Below are 22,465 nucleotides of genomic sequence, written 5' to 3'. Positions count from 1 at the left end.
TATATATATATATATATATATATATATATATATATATATATATATATGTTTTTATATATAACTTATATATATATGTTTTTATATATATATAAGTTATATATATATATCTATATCTCACATGATAATCTCTTCAGAGTCTGGATCTGCTAATATTTGTTTTCTGTTGCCTACTTCTCCCTAGTTCTTCTCACTGCCTTGTGTTGAATACAATACATAGTAGGTGCTTAGTAGGTGCTTGATGATTGATTGGTTGGTTGATTGATATGGTTTGATTAGAACAGTAGTTTGTGACATGTACAAATGTCCACGAGGGAGAAATGGAGTGCCAATTTACGGAGGTCAGGCCAGAACGTGTTTTAAGTTGTGTTTGACATGTGATATCCTTAAGCTGTCTCTTAACATGTGTCAACATAAATATCTTGGACAGCCCTGGTGCAGAGAGTAGTCACATGAAATATGGGACAAGAGCTGTTTTTGTACACATTCTGATTACAGAGAGGGGTGGAATAAACGTGTCTGGACTTGCAAAATAGTGTATCTGCTATGGTTGATTGACATTGTGGAGCATGTTTGGGGGGTAGGAATTAAACCGCCTGGCATTTTGTATGCCTTTACTTATGGTATAGATCCGTGAATCTCAGTCTGGATTTCCTATCAGCTCACCCCAAGTTTCCTTAAAACCGTGCCACTGCCCTGGCCCTATCCTAGACGGGTTAAATCAGAATTTCTAGACATTGCCCCTCAGCATCACTCACTTTTAAAAGTGATTCCAGCGTTTTGAGACAGTTTGGAGTTTTGTAGGAACCAAAGTTAGAAAAGAAGAAAGATTACAGAATATACTTTTCACTCTCCCCTATTTTCCTACTTCCTTGAGAAGGATGCGACATGGTCCAATCATCATCTAGTATAAACCACTTGTATAGTTTTAAATGTTCTAGTATCCATATTAAAAAATAAAAGAAATAAGTGGAGTTAATATTAATAAGTTTTATCTAATCCAGTATACCCTAAATCTTCTTTCAGCATGTAATCAACATACAAATATTAATGAGATATTTTACACTCTTTTTTTTTTCTCGTATCAGGTGCTCTAAATCCAGTTCATATTTTGTAGGCGTACAGCTCATCTCAGTTTGGACCAGGTGGTTTTCACGCGTTCAGCGGCCATATGTTGCTGGTCAATTGGACAGAACAGATATACAGGGTAAAGTGCTGGAGTACAAACCAGGAGACCTGAAGTTTAGTGTTGGGTTTGCTGCTGAATAATCCTGTGTCCCTGTAGAATTCACTTAACCCCACTCTGAACATCAGTTTCCTCTTTTTTCATATGAGGCTGTCCAGGGTCAGTCTAACTTAAGACTTCTAATTTTGAGTTTTCTAATTTTGAGTTATTAAGAGTTTTCTAATTTTGCTCCAAAGAACCCCAGGATTTTGTGAGCATACCTTAACAGTGATCATAGGGAAGAAAGAGAAGTGAGCCGCTTTAGGCTCTTTTTTTCCTTTGGATATACTTGAGGTGTCATTTTTTTTTTACTAAAAAAATGAAGCAAAACAAAGGTTTGAAAAAATCACTTGGCTAAATGTTTTCTTTGCCTGTGATTCTTTCTTGTCAGCATCTGTAAGACTATTCCAGGAAGAGGTCAGGCAGCAGGTGTCCTGCTCTTCCAATGAAGGTATCACCATGGCAGTGACTCTTGGATATTTCCCATCAAATAGTAGGAGTAGCTTTGATAGTGGTTAATCTGGGTCGGATTTGCGGAACAGAAACCTCAAATACCTAGATATACTCCAGAGTGAGAGCAGACCACTTATGACTACTGAGGTGCATAGCTGTCATCTAAAACTGATCTTGCCCAAATCAGAGGAGGAGACACCTGACTCTTTCAGAGCTGTGGTCCCCATGGTCAGCCAGAACCTAAGGCTAGAATAACTCTGGATACCGGGCTTTTCTGACTTGGAATGTGTTTCCCTCTGATGGATGAATAATTAACAACTTCAGTAATTATTACATAGATGCCAATATTGGATACACATGATTTTGGTTCCCAGGCTAGTAACCTTTCTCCGTATCAGGTAGATGAACATTCTGGTGGCATCAACAAATAGGGAAAAAAATGAGATCATATCCTGTTCATTGGAAATCAGTCTGTGGCAGATTTCCAGCATCAATGACATGGGAACACAATCCTGGTCCAGTATCTTGTTTGCCTTTAAAGCCATTGGTGTAATTTACTTGAAGTCAGTCGAGGATGTACATAACCCTAAATCTTAGTGACTTTGCTGTTATATTTGAGGGGGAAAAAAGTGACATTGAGTGGAAATTGTGGAGTGAAAAAAGCTGAGAGTGATTCTATCTACTTTCGGGTTACTTCTAAGAAGACTATTATTGCACCATATTCCATACTTAATGGGCAATTGTAAGAAAATCGTTTCAGCAAGAGTCAGCCAAATATCAACAGATACTTCTAAATTTTATTAGCATGCACAAACTTAACTCCTTCAATCCTGATGTACTCTAGTACCAATAAAAGCAACTTGTAATACTCAAAGCAACAGAGGGAGGGGGAACTCCAATTTTATTATATCAGGTGTAGCCATTTTTATGAGTTAATGAAAGGCTTGTTTTCTAAGCACATTGGATTCTTTGGTCGAAGCAGTTTTTGCTTGGTACTTGTCACCCATCTGCATGGAGGACTCTAAGTGAACAGAGAAAGCAAATGAATATGACCTTTGTAAAGCTGGGATTTTCTTTATGAAGCCAAAGCGTGTACAGATTCACAAATATTAGCCCACTCTTATTTTTGTCCCAGAAAACTTCTCTCTGGCTTACAGCATCTCTGCATTCAAACCTTGGCATCATTGCTGCACATCTCGGTTCCCTGGGGCCCTTACCATCTGTTTATTTGGTAAAAGGCCCCATCTCATCAGTTTCCCTATCATCCAGTTGGAAATAGAGCCCTCTGGTTGGCCTTTTCCCTCTCTTTTTGCTCCTGTTTATTTGGAACCAGATCCTGTATTTCAGAGCAGGTGGCTTTACCTTAGCCGATTACCTAGAATTAGCAATTACTGGAAGATAAAAGATTGGCATCGAAGAGGGAGCAGCTTTTATTACAGTGATCTTGGTGTTTGAGAGAGCCTAGGGACTTGGAGAAAGTCTAATTCATGAAGGTGATGCGGCTCAGGTGCGCTCCCTTTGCCTCTCACCTTCTAAAGGCTTCCACTCTTTCAGGTTTAACTCTTTGATCTAGTTCAAGTTTAAGAAGGCCAGCTAGTACATGGGTGGCAGAGACCCACTGCCTTTATAAGCCTGATAACAAATCAGCCTCCTACCCTGCTGTGCTCCTAGGATTCTTGCCTGAGAATTGTAAACCTTCACAGTTGTCCAACTCCTATCTTGGGAATTAACTCAAAAAAAAAAAAAAAAAAAAAGTCAGCTCTTAGCCATACTCCAAGCATCCTTTTGAAGTTTCTTCCTTTCCATTCCCCAATATATATCTGGGGAATTTGGAGGAGTTGCCAGGTAGGATATTTTCTAATTTCAAATGGTACATAAAGACTCACCTAAATATACAGGGCCATCGAAACGTTTCCATGTTTTCTTACCAAGCATATCTGTTAGGTAGGGAAAAGCAGGGGAGGGAAAGGAACAAGATGAACAAAATCCCCTAATGACCTAAATTCCTCTTTTTTTTCTCCTCCTTGTTTAGTTCTTGCGTTTTCTCGTTATTATCCACTACACTTTGGCATTCTGCATTTTGTGTTTTTTTTTCCGTCATTCTTTTGTATTATGTATTCTATTATAAGCTGCCCCAAATAATTTTTGAAAATAAAAGCAGTCTTTATAAGAAACACCTTTCAGTATTTGTTAGAATTTCAGTTTTCAAAAGTGATTTCCTCGTGACCTTACAATTTTTAAGCACTGTCTTAAGTTCTTTTTGAGAAGCCGTGTAGGGAAGTTGTAAACACGGATATTCTGGCATCAGACTGCTAGAGTTTATACTCATTGCGTCTACGTACAAATGGTCAGGTGATTGTGTTGGGCAAAGTGCTTAATACTTTTAAGCTTCAAGTTTCTCCCCCACCGTATTGTTATGAGGACTAAGTACATTTATATGTAAACACATGTATGTGTGTCTTACTCATGTTACAGCTTTACTGTCATGTCGGCCTTTATTACCCAAACAATACCTGGCATAAGATAAACACTCTATAAATGTTCGCTGCTAATATTACTGTGTACTCTAGTTATTATAACAACGCTCAGATAGATGTAATCCCCAATCTGCAGGTGAGGTAACTGAAGCTAAAGGAGGTGATTTCACTTGCCCAAGGTCATAAAACTGGTGAGTGGACAAAGCCAAGGTTTGCACTCAGATTCATCTGACCGCAAAAGCCTCATGCTTATCCGCTTAGTCTCCTTCTGCCACTTCATTTTGGCAGCTTAGTTAAATAGATATGCTTGGATTATTAAGAAAATCAAGTTGCACCATTAGTACAGGTTAATTTCCTGAGTTTTCTTTTCTTTTAAGTACTTACAATTTCTCTCGAATAACAAATCCATGCTGTGAGATTGCACAAAATTTCTTGCTATAGCTTTGCCATAAATCTTGCTTCTTTGAGAGAAACTTTTAAGAAATAAGGGGTCTAGGTTTCTTTCTTAATATCAAGTGTTCTTCCTAAAAGAGGAACCATTATATGGAGATGTTCTAATGCATATGGCTATTGCATATGGCAGAGGAAAGTTTCATGAAACTGGATTTCTGGTCCTTTGAGAGATTTCTAACAGATCTCTGAGTTGTTTTCCAGTAATGAATGCTCATGTGAAATAGACAAACAATGACAGCCTCAATGAAGGGGCTCATTGGCCATTTCTTAGAAATTTAACCTTCATGATACCGTCTCTAACCGTGGATCTTTGGATGCCCTGGCACATTGTAGGAGTTTAGTGAATATCCTCCAGCTGAATGAGTGAATGAATGTATTCACAGATGTGAAGAATGACAGTAGCTGTAAGAGAGCTTCTTAACTGCTGAGGTATGGGGGTATGGTCGAAAGAGAGAATGGTTGGTTCTGAGTCTGAGTGGTGAGTTGAATTTGTCATTATATCATATTTCTAACTACTTGCGTCTCCTCCCTGACACCATATTGCCCTTCAGTGTTCAAGATGACCCTTTGGCACATGCACACACGGATCCTGATTTCCTGTTTAATATTCAGTGCATTTATACCTTTTTGCTCTCGGATTCTTGCTCTGTTCTTAAACAGTGAGTCAATCAGTTTACTCAGAGGTGTGACTTTAGTTGGAGGGTAAATCTGGTCTGGCAGACCTTTTCCCAGTGGGGAAACATCATCTCCTGGGTTAGTTATGGTTGCATGTATGGAAACTATTTTCTTTTGTTGAATTGATTCTTGCCTAACAGAAACACGTCTATCTTTTTGCTTTATTAAACTTAATCAGGATCTCATATGCAAGAGATCGGGACTGGGTGAATCAGCAAGTGATTCCTTTCAGCAATCGCATTACATCTAGAATCAAAGAAAGAAGGCAATCTTTACTTTTTGGTAGCCTTTTGTTGTATTTTAATATGGGAACTTTCAAAACACTCCAATAAGTGGTTAGTGGTAGAGAAAGGTATTTGGCAGTTATTATTGAAACTTCTGTTGGGTTTAGCTAATGTAACAATTTGATTTTTTCCCTTTCAGCTGTCCCATTTCCTCCAAGTCACCGACTTACAGCAAAAGAAGTATTCGATAATGATGGGAAGCCTCGTGTGGATATCTTAAAGGCACATCTCATGAAGGAGGGCAGGCTGGAAGAGAGCGTTGCATTGAGAATAATAACAGAGGGGGCCTCAATTCTTCGACAGGAAAAAAATTTGCTGGATATCGATGCACCAGTCACAGGTAAGTCCTCAGGATGGAGACTGCCTGCTTATACCCACACTTTGTTTTTAACATCAAATCAAAGAATCCTAGATAACCAATGAGTCTTCAAATATAGTATTCATCTTACCCTCTTACTGTCAAATGTGTACATTAAGAAGTAAAGCTATTATAATTATGTCACGATATTTTTTATTTCATGTTTTAAATACCTAAAAGGTTGTGATGCTTTAAGAAGTGTTGTACATCTCAGAGGTGATAAAGATAACACTTTATTTTAGAGGTCGTCTTGTTTGTCTGTGGAAACACTAACTGGCACAGAGAACACAACATATTTGTTGGGAAAGATTAGACAAGGTACACTGAGACTTCCACGGTGGTTGAGCACGTCACTGAGTTAAAGCAGTGGTTCTCAAAATGTCGTGCCCCAGAGTAGCGTTATCATCTCATTCCTTGGAAACTTATAAAATGTAAAGTCTTAGGCCCCACCCTGAACGACTAAATTATATTCTGTGGGGTGAGGCCACAGTCTGTTTCATCAAGTCCTCTAGAAGTCTCTGATGCACATTCAAGTTTGAGAACCGCTGAAGTTTAGAAATTTCATGCCTTCTTAAGAGTACTTTGTGCCTAGAAAATGTCTTTACTATGTGAGTTTTTTGGTGTGTTACTTCTTACGGACAAATATATATTTTGCATAAGTGTAACTTCTCTTAGTCCCTAAAAATTAAATCTTGTCAAAAAAATGTTGTATGGTGTAGAGGGTCAAATAGTAGAGACTTTTGATCTATTCTTTGTGGAGTTTGCTAAACTTGTAAGTTTTCATTTTTCGAAAAACTAAGACAACATTTATTTTATCCTTCATTATTACCATTCTGGCAAAGGAAAAAAATTTAGACACAGAATACTGTCCTTTTCAAAATAAAGGGGATATTTTAAAATATTTCACTTATACTACTGATTGCCTCTTTCTTCCAAATTTGTATTACTTATGTGATCGGACTTCAATGGTATATTTGAACGTTAACTGTTAAGAGAAAGACAAGGTCTCTAGAATACCAGACCAGATCTTCCTTGGTCATAATGTCCCTAATCGTTCTTATTCCAAAGAAATGGACAGTCTTGTTTCATTTTTGGTCGGCGATGCAATTAAAAAAAATAATAATGTGTTTGGGGCCAGGCAACAGGAGAAATTAGCTCCAATGGTTTTAGCTCCCTTTTGGCCAGTGGTGAGTAAATGAAGCCACGGGTTCACTCTGTGTGTATCCCTGTGAACCCCATTTTCTGTGTGTTAAAATGGAGTCATGCTGTATTATCTCCAACTCATAGACACTGAAAAAATGAAGACAAAACAAATGTGAACATGCTTTACTTTATTAGATACTAAAATACTGAAGTTTTTTTCTTATCTAAATATTAGCTTGGAAGCCACCAGCAAAAAACAAAAAAAACAAAAAAAAACCCAAAAAAAACAAAAACCCCAACCAAACCAAACAAACAAACAAAAAAAAAAACTACTTTAAAAATTGAATATAAATTCCCCTTATAAATTAATGATAAAATATTAGCTTTAAATGACATCTTTATCATTAAGCTTATTTGTTTTTATTAAGAAGGAATAGCTTGATATTTTACTATGAGTTTATTTTTTCTCCATTTCACATGATAATATGTGACTTGCAGTGAAGAATTCATGTTAAGTTCACGAATGAGCCCAGGAGGTGATAATGGAGGTGATCATCATAACTTAAAGACACATGAAAATAGATATTTAGGGCAATGTATTTTCTGGGATGCAGTCAGCTCTTCTGTTTGACTAGGGTCTGTCCTGAAAGAACACAAAGAGAAGATTCTGGAAGAATCAGATTTATGATGTTTTATCCTGGAAACCTTCTGGAGTCCAGGAACTAATTGCCTCCATGTTCACTATACATCACACCTGGTTGTGTTCTAGTGAGATCCTAGCTGATGGTTTGGCAAAGTTTGGGATATAGATATGAAGACACTGGAAATCAGGACTCAATTGTGTATATCTTTCCCTGAGGGAGGAAAAAACCCAAAGCTTTTTAAATAGTGATAGAGGCAGCTCTGGAGATATCACAGAATGTGTAGCACTAGTGAAATATAATCCAAGCAGGAAAAACTTTTCTCTAGAGGAGTGTTTATATTTCATAACAAAGGCAGGATCCCAAAGAACCTTTAGTAGATTCCATTGTAGTGATCTCTTTTCCTCTTTTCTGGGAACATAAGGATATGGATCATAGTGACAAAGGAGCTAGAAAAAAAATGATTTTAACATTTGGGTAAAAGGGAAAAAGGAAAAACCTTTTGCATATAATCCACCAGAAAGCTAAATTTATAGCTTCATTTTCCTAACCCATGAGTTTCTGAGCAAAAGCTGAAGCATGCAGAATTGCAAAATGAAAGCAGGATATCCTGATCAGAGAAAATTACAATCTCTTTGTGTTTCAGGATACTTCTTACAAGAATCTGAACCAACAGTATAATATTTATTTCTGAATTTAGCATATTTGTTGCTTGGATGACTGAATCAGTAAGGTTGTACTTTATTACCCATACTAGGCTATGCAGTGAAAGGCATAGTTCACATTTAAAAATCTTCAGGATAGAGTGTTCTCTATGTAGTTCAGAACTACATACTTAGGAACGATGGAAAACTTAATTCAGAGGAGAGGGAAGAAGAGGAGGGGGAGAAGAAGGAAAATACAGTTAAAAGTTACAAATGAGAACCTGTGTAAAAGGGTAAGAGGAAAGAAGTGAGGACTTTTAACGTAGTGGGAAAAGCAGGAAGCCTGACAACATGGTGGTTTTCGAGCGGTATTAGAAATAGTCTCTCGCACGCCTATGTGAGATTCCTGAAAATGGCGAGGTGAGTGAGTCCTGGTAGAAATTGACCAGTAACTTCTTACGTGGAATTCACCTTTAAGTGGAGTAGGAATGTAAGCTCTCAAAATGGAACAAATGGCAAATATTTTGTAATTATACACAAAAGCCCCTCCCCCACTTTCCCTCTAGTCTTCCCTAGTCCTAATTTTTATTCATAAAAATGTTAGGAGAACTTTCAAATGCTAGGAGAAAAGTTGTGCTAACATCTGTGCCATGGTTTTCCCCCATTTTGAGAAAAATCTAGAAATTAGCACTCTAGTTATTTGACATCTGGACATTATTTCATTCTTATAGCGGGTCTTTAATGTTTTAATGTACAGAGCTGCCCAAATCCCCTTCCCCCCACTTGAAGTATTTCCATAGTAATGAAAGGTTTGTATTGATTTAGGATTTTTTTTTTTCTCCTTTCAAATTCTGTACCTTTTACTTTGGGGCAGAAGAACCAGGAAGCTGCCTAGTCCCAACCTGGACCCCTCGCATGTGTCCCTCTAGAGGAGATACAACACTGTGTACCTTGCCCTCCTGGAGGTAGATTTAGATAAACCAGTAACCTTCTCCATGGGAGTAGAGGTGACAAGTAGCCATGGGTCCCCAAACTAAACAAAGGAGGTATGAGGCATGTTTTGCTCTTTTCTGTAAACTAACTTGCCTGATTAGAATGGTAGCTGTTTTAGACATTTAATTTGAAGACTGTGTTTCTGTATTCAAGGCATGTTGTCAAGGAAAGTATTCCCTTCTTTGATTCTTTTTTTGAAAATCCAGTTGAATTTATCTTTGTTTATTGGTAATACACAAATGGATCATTAAAGCATGTGGCCAAATATCAGTGTGACAACTTGGTATGGACTGAATGCTTGTGCCCACACCCCAATATTCAGATATTGATGCACTAATCCCCAATATGATGGCGTTTGGAGGTGGGCCGTTGGGAGGCTATTAGATTTAGATGAGGTCATGAGGGTGGAACCTCCATGATGGAATTAGTGCATATATGAGAGGAGGAAGAGACGAGAGCTCTCTCTCTCTCTCTCTCTCTCTCTCTCTCTCCTCCACCCGAGGATACAGTAAGAAGATGGCCTTCTGCAAACCAGAAATAGGGTCCTTACCAAACGCTGAATATATGCCATCACCGTGATCTTGGACTTTCCAGCCTCCAGAACTGTGAGAAACGTTTGTTGTTAAAGGTACACCATCCACAGTATTCTGTTGAAGCAGCCCAGACTAAGATACAATTCATTTTGGGAATTCAATTTAATGAACATTTAGTGGGCATTTACCTTGTATAGGTGGTGTGGGTTATATACAGAGAATAAGACCTGGTCTGTGCTCTCCAGGGGCTCAGAACGGGATAACTAAACGCGATATTTTGCCCAAAGATATGTACACCAAACTGTTGGTGAAATCACAAGATACGATCTAGATTCATTTAAGCCAATTAAGAAGTATCCAGATGGATATAGTTAACTTAAATCCAAAAGTCTTCCTATCTTCTAAATGGCTAAGGTTTCCCTGAAAGAACTCACTGATTATTATATTCCATCTTTGAGTGAAAGAAACAGTTAAATAGCTGAGATCCTGTCTTCATTAGGGACTGAGAACTCTTTAGAAGGTTAGGAACTATGGATGATAAGCACATGAGGTGGAGTCCTTGACCAGAATACTCAAGGTCTAGTTGGGGAGCCAGATACAAAAACAGATAATCACTAAACCATTTGTTAAGAACTGTAATGGAGGTGCCTACAAACTCATGTGGGAACTTAGAAGAAGGAATGCAGGAAAGCCAGGAACATTTTGACAGATTACATGATATTTGAACTGGATCACATCTGAGAAGTAAAATTTTACTACGTGAAAAAGTGAGGGAAGGGGATTCGGAGCCAAGACAACAGCATGTTAAAGGCACTAGTGTTTTCAGTAATGTGGTTAAGACATGTTTTTGGAGGTTTTCTGTGGGAAACCTGGGTCTCAGAAGGATGTGAGGGTGAGGGCGGGGCGAGACAGAGGTCGGAATGTCAGGTTTGGATGTGAGTCTCTCTTAGGCAGCACTGAAACATTCCGAGACTGTTGTACAGGCACCGGAGAGTCTAGGGGTCTTTGAGCAGCAAGTTACATAATCAAGTTTCATCCTGGAAGAGATGAGTGGACTAGAGAAGGAACTCGGGAGGGGCTTTGGTTAGGAACCTCTCATACTCGCCCAGGGAAACCAAGATTATGCCTTCGGCAGGGTAGGAGGGTTGGATATGATTTTGAATACAGCTCCTTTGAAAATGCTAGTTAATACTAATCTTAAAACATAGGATTAGTTTGTGCTTAAAATCAGTATTGGTTAAAGACTTCTTGAACAGGGTAACATGGTTTATGCAAGGATCCAGTTTACTACATTTCTCCTTGGAGTTCTCATACTTTCCTGTTTTCCCTTGGACTTAGCAGAGAACAGTTTCCTCATTTAGAAAAGCAAAAGCAGACCAGAAGCCTAGGTTTTTGACGAGAGTGATTTAGAACTCATTTTCTGCTCTCTGGGCCGAGGGGAGAGGCCAGCATCAGCTGGGCAAACTGCTAATCTCTCTAGTTTGTCTGTTTCCTGCACGGGGGGATTTGTCCCTGGGGCAGCAAAGGATTCCCTCAGTGGCTGTGCCTGCCATTTAGCATGTCAGACAGTTGCCAGGAGAACCCTCTGGCTTTGTTCCTGGATGTGAGAGTGGACCAGTGGCCAAGTTTAAGGTCATGGCATTCCTTCCCTTACAGCAGCTGACGTCAATTAGGAGAATTCCCCATGCCTTTACTCTGGGGAGAGTTAAGTGGGGATAAGAATTCAGTGTCTTTTGAGACCTAAAAGATCAGTGTTTATTCTCTTCGTACTATCATTTGTCACTATCAAAGCCTAACATGGCCTTAGTTTATATGGGGATAAAATATTACTTGTGGGGCATTTTGCCCACTTAGATTTCAGCGGCCAGAACTGAAGGGCCTTCCCTGTAGCCAGAGGCCTATTTTGGTACCCAGCCCACTGCTGGCAGTCAGCACAATTCAGCCCCAGCCTGTGGCAGTAGCCCATCAGTTTTAAGTCTTCATTCCCCTTAATTTTGATCCTTGATTAAAAAAATCTTTTTTTTTTTATTTTAAACATTTATTTATTATTAAGAGACAGAGAGAGACAGAGCATGAGCATGGGAGGGGCAGAGAGAGGAGGAGACACAGAATCCTAAACAGGCTCCAGGCTCTGAGCTCTCAGCACAGAGCCCGACGCGGGGCTCGAACACACAGACTGTGAGATCATGACCTGAGCCGAAGTCGGACGCTTAACCGACTGAGCCACCCAGGCGCCCCCCAAAAATCTTATTCAATGATAATGTTGATAACAGGTCACTGCATGAGAGCCAGAGTCCTTTTCCCTGAAGTGTTTACCTCTCTGGGTTTGCAAGGTTGGTTTTAGGAAAACCATCTTAAAAATGAGAAAAGGGAGTCTCAGAAGTTTGAGTCAGGGTTCCTCAAAATCGAGGGTGGGTGAGAATCTCCTGAAGGGCTTTGTAAAACAGAGAATGCTGATCCCACCTCCAGAGTTTCTGATTTAGTAAGTTTGGAAGAGGGCTTGAGACTTCGAAGTTCTAACAGCTTCCCGGGTGCTGATGATACTGTTGATCTGGGACCACACTTTGGGAACCACTTGTTTAAGTGACTGGTCCGACGTCTCATAGCTAGTAAGCTGAAAACCTTGTTTTGAACAGACATCCATCTACATAACTCCTGGTTAGATTTCATGATATATTATATACACTATTCTACCTCTGTGCAAGTTTCAAAACATTCAGGCATTTTCAGTTCATTTGACTAGAATTTGTTCTTGCTTATCACTGAAGAAAGCATGCTAAGAATGCTATTAAATGTTCTTGAGAAACAGAAAAAAAATGTTGATGGTTCATTAGGATTGTTTATATTTTATATAAAAATGTATTGCTGTAGTACAAGGGGAGGAGAGGCAAAACAATAGTGCTTGGCATATTTGGGGCACAGAATTTATGCAGTTTTTCTCAGTGGGAAACCTTTGTAGTACGTTTCTTTACAAGCTCTCTGAGAGTTGACTGTGGAAGCTAAGGCTGGGACGGTTTATAAAGGAAAAAAAGAGGAAGACTGAGATCAAAAGCGTCTTTAAGGGACTTGTTTGGTAATGAATACGGTATCATATGAAAAATAGCTGAGCCATAATAATTCAGCACTCCCGTGTAACAAACAAGTCAGTAATAATCTGTTAACATCAGTAAACATGTAACACCGTCCAGAGCAAGCATTTGACAGTAATTACAGTTACACGGTAATTCTCATGAACAGATATTCTGCTTTAAGATGCAGCATATCCAGTCCTTTTGAGTTTGCCAGGAATTGGTACTTGTCACAAATAGTATTTTAGCACCCTTGATAAGGCGATGTGTGTAGTTGTTTCAATGGACACATAAAAATCCCTCAAACTATTATCCTTAAAGTCTGAAACTTATCCCTGGCAATACTAATATTCTGATGGTTTGGGAGACAGTTAAACTATATTCATATATTATAATCAACATTACCGTGGCTTTAAGAGAAGAGAAGGAATATTTCAAATAACACTGGAATCCTTCTAGGTAAGGGAAGAGCATTCTTCCTAGGTACCTCCAGGGAAAAATGTAGATGCTTTTCCTTTTGTCTAGCCAGATTGTATCCATGTATCCAATCCCCTCTCCTGTTACATTTGCTTATTGACCTGTCCCTGATCATTGCAAACTCCATTGATTTTTATGAGCCAGTAATGTTTATAGGTTTCAATGGACATTCCCAAATACTAGTCACAGACTGGTACTGGTTTATGGCAAAGTTTTTGTTGGACCAGAGTGAAATTATCTTTTTCAATTTAGTTAGCATACTTTCTTTTTGCATATGGAACTATGGTGATAGTAGATGGTAATTGTTTTTTTATAGGTTTTTGGGGAATGAATTAATGAGTTATTTTGTGGTAAGGCTAATATTTAAGTTCTTGTTTCTTCCCAGTCACTGTTATAAACACTGTAAATCTTAGTTGTTACTCTTAGTTTTAAGTCTTAGTTTTCACACAACCCTATGAAGGAAGAAGCACTGTTATCAGCTCCATTTTACAAATGAGGAAAGTGAAACTCAGTGAAGTTGAGTGTCATATCTAAGTTTACTCAGCTAAAAAGTGCCAGAACTAGTTTTAAAGCCCAGACAGTTCAACTGTGTCTATTCCCATTTTATTTGGGGTAGAAGTTGACTTTCCAGGTCCGTGGAATCATTAAATCTGGGAATAATCATAGAGCGTGGCATTTAATGGTATCGTACTGATTTTTTTTTTCTTTTTTATCGTTTCATGCTATTATCCCATTAAATGTTAACATCTGAGAACATAGATCTTGTGTTATGGTTTTGTGAATATTCCTCTGTTTCACAATAATTGTAATGTAAATGCACTGCTGATTTGCACGTTGTAAATTATGAAAATAATACAATGGAAACATACAGGCACCTCTAAAACAAGAGTACGTATCCATAGATTATGTGTGCCAGTGTAATCGTTTAAATTGGCAGTTGCCTTTTTATTCTGTTCTTTTCTCCCGAAGAGCTGTTTGGCTAATTTGTGTCTTAAGTGGAGGATTTTGGACACACGAGATACTGGATAAATAAAATAGATGAGCTTGTCAGAAGTAGTTTCTCTTTGAAGAATCTATGTAGTAACAGAAAAATACTATTAAATTTTGAGGCAGGTGTTTTGCTACTATTTAAAATGATTGCCTTGGCCTATAAAATGTATCATTTAAAATATTAATTACTTCCACGCATTCATTCTTGCTAATGTTAAGATATACTCCCTGAGAGAAGGCCTTTCGGCAGTTTGGTCCTGGCCTGGCTCTTCTTGTGATGGGGGGGTACAGAGAGCTTGTCCCTCTACTATTTTGTCCGGCTCTCCAACAGCATCAGGGAGTGAACATTGTCTCATGACATAACGTGAAAATCCATGGAGAGGTTTAAGACGTAAGTCAATCTTCGGAGGAGGTAAAAAAAAAACACACACACACACACAAAAAAAACCCAAAAAAGCCAAAAAACCTATCAAAAAAAGTTCAGTGTTCATTTTTTAATATTAAACATTGAAAAAGAAATGTAATCTATATATACAATCTCTAAGAAAATTACAAACTGGTACCAAGTCTCCCTCGGGTTGCTTTTATCATATGAAAATAACATTTCTCATAAAATGTATTTTGTAGAAATAGGATTTTAAAGATTATATGACAATAGAAAAAAACAACAAACCAACCCCACTCTCCAGGGAACAATTAAATCCTTTTCAGAGATTTTTATGAAACAACATTGTATTTTAATATTCTGAACAAAACTTGAATTCCTGCTATCATTTGGTCACTTTTTGACTTCAGTTTGGTGTATTATATGCTTCTCCGTAATTCCTTTCTGTTTATAGTTGATATCGTGGTCCGTATATTAGCCAGTGTTAGACATAACAGCATTGTTCCATTCTGTTCCTTAAGATATTTAAGGTTTGGACACCAAGGCTTTTGAACTTCAACTTCATTAGAGTCTTATATGTAGGCGAAAAGAAATGTGACCTCTATTTTTCTTTCTTTAAGCTTTTCTTAATTTTTTTTTCTAATGCTCTCTTCTGAACTGTCTTTCCTCGTATTTGCAATGAACAAAGCCCTGTGAATTAGTAAAATTAGGATTAGTGGGAAGGACAATTGCAGGTAAAAGTGAAGGAAAGATATAATTATTAACCAAACTTTGTCTGTTATGGCTTCATTTGTAATTTTTTAAAATAAAAATTGACATTAAGATCACCATTTTACTTACGGTGACTTTCTCCTCAGATTCATATTCTTTGTGACATTGGCAACAGTGTTATTGTGGTGTTCTTTGGATTTTATGATTAATGTCAGACATTTTGATATTCAAAAATCGATTTGGAATTCAGGAATTTCATTCCATTTCAGAAACGTAGTCATTGACTCTCACGATCTCTGCGCGTGCTGTGTGATTTGAGATGCCATCTGGTGGTATGTGTTCGATACATCTAGCTGTACTTTTCACTGCCATCAGAGTCTTTATCCTTCATTGCTTATGAAAGCGAATATTTGTTGAAATGACTTGCAAGACGTTTGTTTCCATTGCAAACAAAGGATCTTTTGTACTTTACTTTCTGTTTTCTCAAAGTAATATGCCTGTGTGCTTTGGTCTTTGTTAGCATAATCTGATTCTTCCTTAAAAAAAAAAATTGACTTTGAAAATCAGGCTCCAATTTTAGGAACTCAATTTAGCTCACAGAAATTTGTAGATACCCAAGAATCCCCTTTAAAATCCTAACTACATATGTTTTTCATTTCATTTTCAAATGGTAAACCTGATTGAGTATTTGGATATCATGTGATGAATAGGAGATTTGCAGATCATCATAAACAGGAAACAAATCTTTCATTTAAAATTCTCTTCCTCATGTTTTAAACATTAAAGGCCAATTCCTTCAAAGGTGGACCTTGGCTTAATTTTAACTACTGCTTTCTTTGCCTTCTTCAAGAGATAAGCTGGTAATGCTTATTAAATATGTATCAAAGCTAAGTGGAAATTAGAAAGTTAATTGTCTGCACTATTGATATAAAATATCCATTCCACTTGAGAACCTGAACTAAGGAAATGTCAAAAAGCATGATATATATAGTTTAGACTCTTTCAAGTGATTTGTGGCTGGTTAGCTTAGTACATTGAGAGCATGGCAGCAGTGAGGCAGTTTATAGATTCTTTTCTCTCCGTGGGCTGTTAAGCATTCTCAGATTTTACTCAAATTTCTGGTCCAGCCAGTTTATCTGAGAAAAACAAACAAAACAAAACAAAACAAGAAAGACAGAGGAAAAAAAAATGGAATGAGAAGAGGTGAGAGAAGGAGGTGTGATTCCATCTCTGTTGTGCCAATCACCTGGGACACATTTAATGACGGTGCCATTGAGTAATGACCACGTGACAGTAGCTTAACTTTCCCCTATGTGGCACTGGGGTTAAAGATCATGGATCTAGGGGCGCCTGGGTGGCTCAGTCGGTTAAACGTCCGACTTCAGCTCAGGTCACGATCTCACGGTCCGTGAGTTGGAGCCCCGCGTCGGGCTCTGGGCTGATGGCTCAGAGCCTGGTGCCTGCTTCCGATTCTGCGTCTCCCTCTCTCTCTGCCCCTCCCCTGTTCATGCTCTGTCTCTCTCTGTCTCAAAAATAAATAAAACGTTAAAAAAATTTTTAAAGATCATGGATCTCTAGATTCACATTCTGGATCTGCAACTTTCTAGCTGTTGCAGCTTCTCGGCAGCTTTTTTCACCTCTGTAAACCTCAGCTTCCTGATCTCCGAAGAGATGAGGTGTTAGTCTCAAGCCTGTCGCTCCGACAAAGTAGAATGCTGCAGCCACAACCTCAGACCAAGTGCCTGATACATAGTAGCTGCCTTGTTATTATTGCAGCCCCGTCTTTGTCATGGCTGCTTTTGTTGGTAGGTAGCTAATATTCCAGTTATCAGTTCTATTCTGTTATTTGGAGGTTAGAGGCACAGAGAGCTTTTAACTATGAATCTGGATATTCTAGCAGACATCACACTTCCCCTTGCATGGAAGAAGTAAATATGAAGGGGGCCGTGGCATGAATGAGAGGGCAGAAGGTTCTCGTGCCAGCAGCTTTCCACTGCTCATCCTTTCTTTTTTTTTTTTTTATATTTTTTTTTCAACGTTTTTTATTTATTTTTGGGACAGAGAGAGACAGAGCATGAACGGGGGAGGGTCAGAGAGAGAGGGAGACACAGAATCGGAAACAGGCTCCAGTCTCCGAGCCATCAGCCCAGAGCCTGACGCAGGGCTCGAACTCACGGACCGCAAGATCGTGACCTGGCTGAAGTCGGACGCTTAACCGACTGCGCCACCCAGGCGCCCCCACTGCTCATCCTTTCTAAACTGCAAATTAATTTTAATTTTAATTAAAGAAAAATAAATTTTGGATTCATGGACGTGTTTCATGCAGTTGGTACCTCAGTTAGAAAGAGGGAATGAAGGGGCCCCTGGCTGGCTCAGTGGGAAGAGCATGTGACTCTGGGTCTCAACGTCATGAGTTCAAGCCCCATGCTGGCTCTAAAGATCACTAAAAAAATAAATAAACTTTATTAAAAAAAAAAAAAGAGGGAATGAAAAAAATTGTTTTAAATTATTTTTTAACGTTTATTTATTTTTGAGAGAGAGAGACAGACTGACAGACAGAACACGAGCGGGGTAGGGGCAGAGAGAAAGGAAGACACAGAATCCAAAGTAGGTTCGAGGCTCGGAGCTGTCAGCACAGAGCCTGACACGAGGCTCAAACCCATGAACCGTGAGATCATGACCTGAGCCAAAGTCCGACACTTAACTGACTGAGCCACCCAGGCGCCTCCAAAATTTTTAAATAAAACCTGAAGTATGAGCTATTAAGATGTCTTTTAAAATTGAAAATAATTCAAATGTGGGAGGGTGGACCTTGTTCAGCCACCCCATGTCAAGTGATAATTCTCCATTTTTGACAGCTGAGTATCATTCTGACCAAAACATATTTTCATTTCAAATTTGGGTGATTGAGTTTTTAAATAACAGTTCATGGAACTACCAAAAAAGGGTACATTATCTAGATTTTTTTTTTACATTTCCTATATAATGTGTAACTGTAAAGTTGCTTTCTGACATTTAAATCAGATCAATTTGATCATTTCCAGTGATTTTTTTTTTCCTCTACTGGCCACCCTAGGGCCAAAAATCACTGAAAAATGGTATTTGTCTATTGTGTAAGGCAATGTATGTTACACATTAGACAAATACCATACATTGACACATTAAGTTGATTCATATATTTTTAAGGTTTCTATTTATTGGGCATTTACCCTGGTACAAACCCTGTGCTAAATACATACATACAAAGGTGTCCAATTGTCCCTAGCTTCAAGTTGCAAATCCTAAGATGGTTTAGAAAGTCCTGAATGTTCCATTGTCTATAAACATCTTCATTCTCATCCTATACCTGTTTCCCTCATTATTGCTTTATTTTCTGTGACTTATCTACACTGGCATTCTTTCAGTTCAGCTCCTTTCAGGCCCTTGAATGTGCCATCTTCCCTTTCAATAAGAGACTTGGCACGTGCTTGCTGTTCCTTCTTTCTGGAATATCCCTCACCCCTATACACATATCCAATAATCTTAAATAATCAGATTCCAGCTAAAATGTCGCTTTATTAGTCTTCAGGGAATCCTTCCCTGACTAACCCATATAAGTACTGTACACTTTTGCTTCAAAATATTTATCGTAATGATATTATGTTACTTGTGTGATCATTGTATTAAGGTTTGTCTTCCTCACTAGACTATCAATTTCAGGAGGGCCAACTCTTTGTCGGCCTTTGCCTGCTATTTTATCCTTACCACGTCACATAGTGACTGCCTCATGGTGGGCATTCATTAATATTTGTTATGATAATGCGTGCATTATCTCAACTGATAACGTCTATTAGTATTCCTTATGACCACAGTATGCATCAAAGAGAACCAGAGCCAGGCATCAGTTTAGTGGTAAAAAACGGATTTTGTTCCTAATCTATTGCAGAGAGGAAAAGAGACTGGTAGAGAGCTGAACTCAGCTGAGAATATAAGGACAAGTGGGAATTGATGGCCAAAGAGCAAGGCAAGGAGGTCTGTGGATGGAAAATTACTAACAGGAGATATCAAGGGTAGGCAGATTCTTGCTGAAGGCAGGCCACAGTGATCAGCTATCAAGGATAAGGGGATTCTTGCTACCACTGGACTGGCAAGCTAAAGACAGGGTCCAAAGGATGAGGCCTGGATGAGAAGAGGGCTCAGAGGAGCCTGTCTAAAGTTTGATCAGAGAGTCTTTGTCAGTCCCTCCTCTAATTCGAGGAAAGCGGATGCATTCTTTTTGTCTCTGAACAACAGAAGTCCATTTTTCATTTGGTCACCTTTTGTTCATTAAGGACCAGCTGAATCATCTGTTGAGATGTGGTGACAATTGCTCTACTTTATAACCCAGAGACATTTGGTAAGAGAAATACCTAGGAAGATAAGCAGAGAGAGAGATAGAAATTAGAGGCCGAATCAATCTATATGCCCAACTTCATAGGCCCTCATAGATCCACCAGAAGCCCTAGAATCTGTCATCTTTCCTCAGTGGCGTCAGCACTGTGGCGGTAATGCAAAAAATTTCTCCGTTCACCTCTCGAACCTTCCTAGTTATGACAAAGACATGAGTTGGACTAGGGGGACAAAAGCGCAGTAGTCAGTTCCCTCTGTGTCCAGAGTGATGTAATCATAGAGAAGAGTGTATTGAGTTTCTTATAAGTGTCAAGTCATAGATTCAAGGTCAGTAGTGATATTGTCCAGGAACAAGGTGAATTTTTTCAACAATGAATAGATGACTCTATTATTGAATCAAACTTCTTCAGCCAAGCAATAGATTCTTTGGAGTGGTATCCAAAAGATGACAAACCTTTCCCAAAAAGTAATGAGGTTATGGATGGAACTTAGGTCCAATTCTACAGATATTTTTTTTTTAAACCCTTCCCCAGGAACTGAGAATACCTACAAGGGAGCCTGTGATGTGTTGGGCACTTTTTCAGTTTCTACAGTGAGAAAGAAGTGAACTGGAGTGGGTGATTATTTTAGAGATAGTTCAAGAAAGGAAGAAAATTGTGGAGGATTGGAGTCTGATGAAGAGACTGGGAAATTGGCAGGTTAGCAAGATCCCGTCCAGTTGGCTGGTGGCAGCCAACAGGCTTGGGTTCCACAGACCAAGTAAGAATCATCAGGAGTTAGCCACGAGTCGTAGAAGTAATTATCTCTTAGCTGAGGGTGCCTAAAGAATGCAAATTTTGAGGGCGAGGACAAGATTTGTCAGAGATCGTTCATGTGTAGTTGGGTTGAGTCCGAGGAATTAGGCCAGGAAGGCTAATGGAGACATTTCCGTTGACATGAGGGATGTCAGAGGGACAGGTAGCAGCTCGGGAGCCTTATCTTGCATTTAGTGATGGCTGGGTGAGTGTAATGAGAAATGCTCATTTCAAGAAAGGAGCTGGTTGTAAAATTATGATGGAAACAGACATGACCCTTGCCAAGATAGACTGGAGTGGGTTTGGGAGTTGACTCATGATGGGTGATTGTCCAGTTAAAATAATGGAGGGAAAGAGAAGAAGAGTTATGGCAGAGAAAGCATTATGATTGATCAAAGGAATCAGGAAGAGTCAGATTTGCCCACTGAAAAGGGAGCAGAGTACCAACAGTCCGGCCGGTAGAAGTCAATCGGAGACAGTGTGACTGTATTTGTCTGGTGGGAATAAATTATTTCATGAGTCAGTAAGGATCATAATTTTAAACAAATTTTTAAAACACACATTAGGTTCCTTTCTGGGCAGATTTTGATTTTCTGTTTAAGACCTAATGCTAAGGCTGTGGAATATTCACCATCCTACTGGCACAAAATAAAATTTGCGTAGAAGTAAAACTGAAATGGAGCACGGATGTGTTTGTCCTTGTGTTCTAGGTTTTTTCAAGTAGCATCTCCATTCTGTATGTAATGGGAATGCTGTCAGGATAAGACTCTGCCTCCTAGCGGACAGATCATTGGCCTGAGAATGAAACAGACATGTTTCAATCCTGCCGCTGACACATTACCTAACATCTCTCTCTCCTTTTACTCATCTTGCAAATGGTTGAAATTATTTCTACCTTACATTCCTGTGAGACTTGAGGCCATGTATGAAAAGTTCCTCACACAACACCTGACTTGCAGTAGGAACTCAGTGAATGATAATTATCATTTATTACCATTAACACCGATGCATATGCACTCGTCCCCCCAAACCTTCTGTACGTGGATAGATAGCGATGCTTATATTTAGTAAGAAAAGAAAAATTGTATTTCTCCGTATGTAGCAGCCTACGCTGAACAATGGTAGTCATGATTGTAGGGAGTGTGTTAATTGTCTGCTAAATGTAACGGTTATTTTTGGTAAGAAACATCAAACATTTGCTGATTTATTCAGCGCTTACTTCATATTTGTCCTTTTGGTGCAAATCAGAATTCATTAAAAGAATTTATGATGGAAAATTCAAAAATCCAACTCAGGATTTATATAAACTCGCCTTATGTCGTTGGGTCTTTTGGTGTGCTTTCTCATCCTCCGAATTCCACTTTTCATCTGATTCACATAGGGGTTACATGACGTGCGTTTTAGTTCCAAGTAGAAGGGTAGTTGTTTTGTTTAGCCTCTTCTTGTCATTACTATACTAAAAGAATACCCTTTTCTGAGAGTAGCAGGAAAAGGAAGATAAAAATGATGATACTGGTGAAAACTATTGTCTAAAAGCTGTGAGAAAGAGTGCAGAGCGTGAATCAGGAATCCAGGGAGATGGTGCCAGTTCTGACAATGATTTCTTCCTGCAATTCATGAGAAGATTATTCGCAGTGATCTCAAAGCCCTTTTTAGTGTTGATTCTGTGAGTGTGTTTCTTACTCAAAGTACATACATACTGCATAACTTCAAAGTGACTATCTTGATCAGATACTTCATTAACCTTATCAGGGTTTCCTCTTGCCACCCTTTCAAAACATCTCTGTGTCAAAGCA

At 38.8% G+C, this 22,465-nt stretch overlaps 1 protein-coding gene across 1 annotated transcript in view; it reads left to right on the top strand.

The window, feature by feature from the left end:
- Window positions 1–22,465, top strand: part of PPP3CA (protein phosphatase 3 catalytic subunit alpha) — a 327,227-nt gene that overhangs the window by 157,675 nt on the left and 147,087 nt on the right. Inside the window, exon 2 of the mRNA XM_049630940.1 lies at window positions 5,704–5,904. Coding sequence (XP_049486897.1) covers window positions 5,704–5,904 — 201 coding nt within the window. The remainder of the gene's footprint in view (window positions 1–5,703; window positions 5,905–22,465) is intronic.

This window comes from Panthera uncia, chromosome B1 (genome assembly GCF_023721935.1).
Source record: "Panthera uncia isolate 11264 chromosome B1, Puncia_PCG_1.0, whole genome shotgun sequence".
Classification (NCBI taxonomy): Eukaryota; Metazoa; Chordata; class Mammalia; order Carnivora; family Felidae; genus Panthera; species Panthera uncia.
The sequence above is the reverse complement of the archived record's forward strand: the minus strand, read 5'-3'. Positions and strand labels throughout refer to the sequence as shown.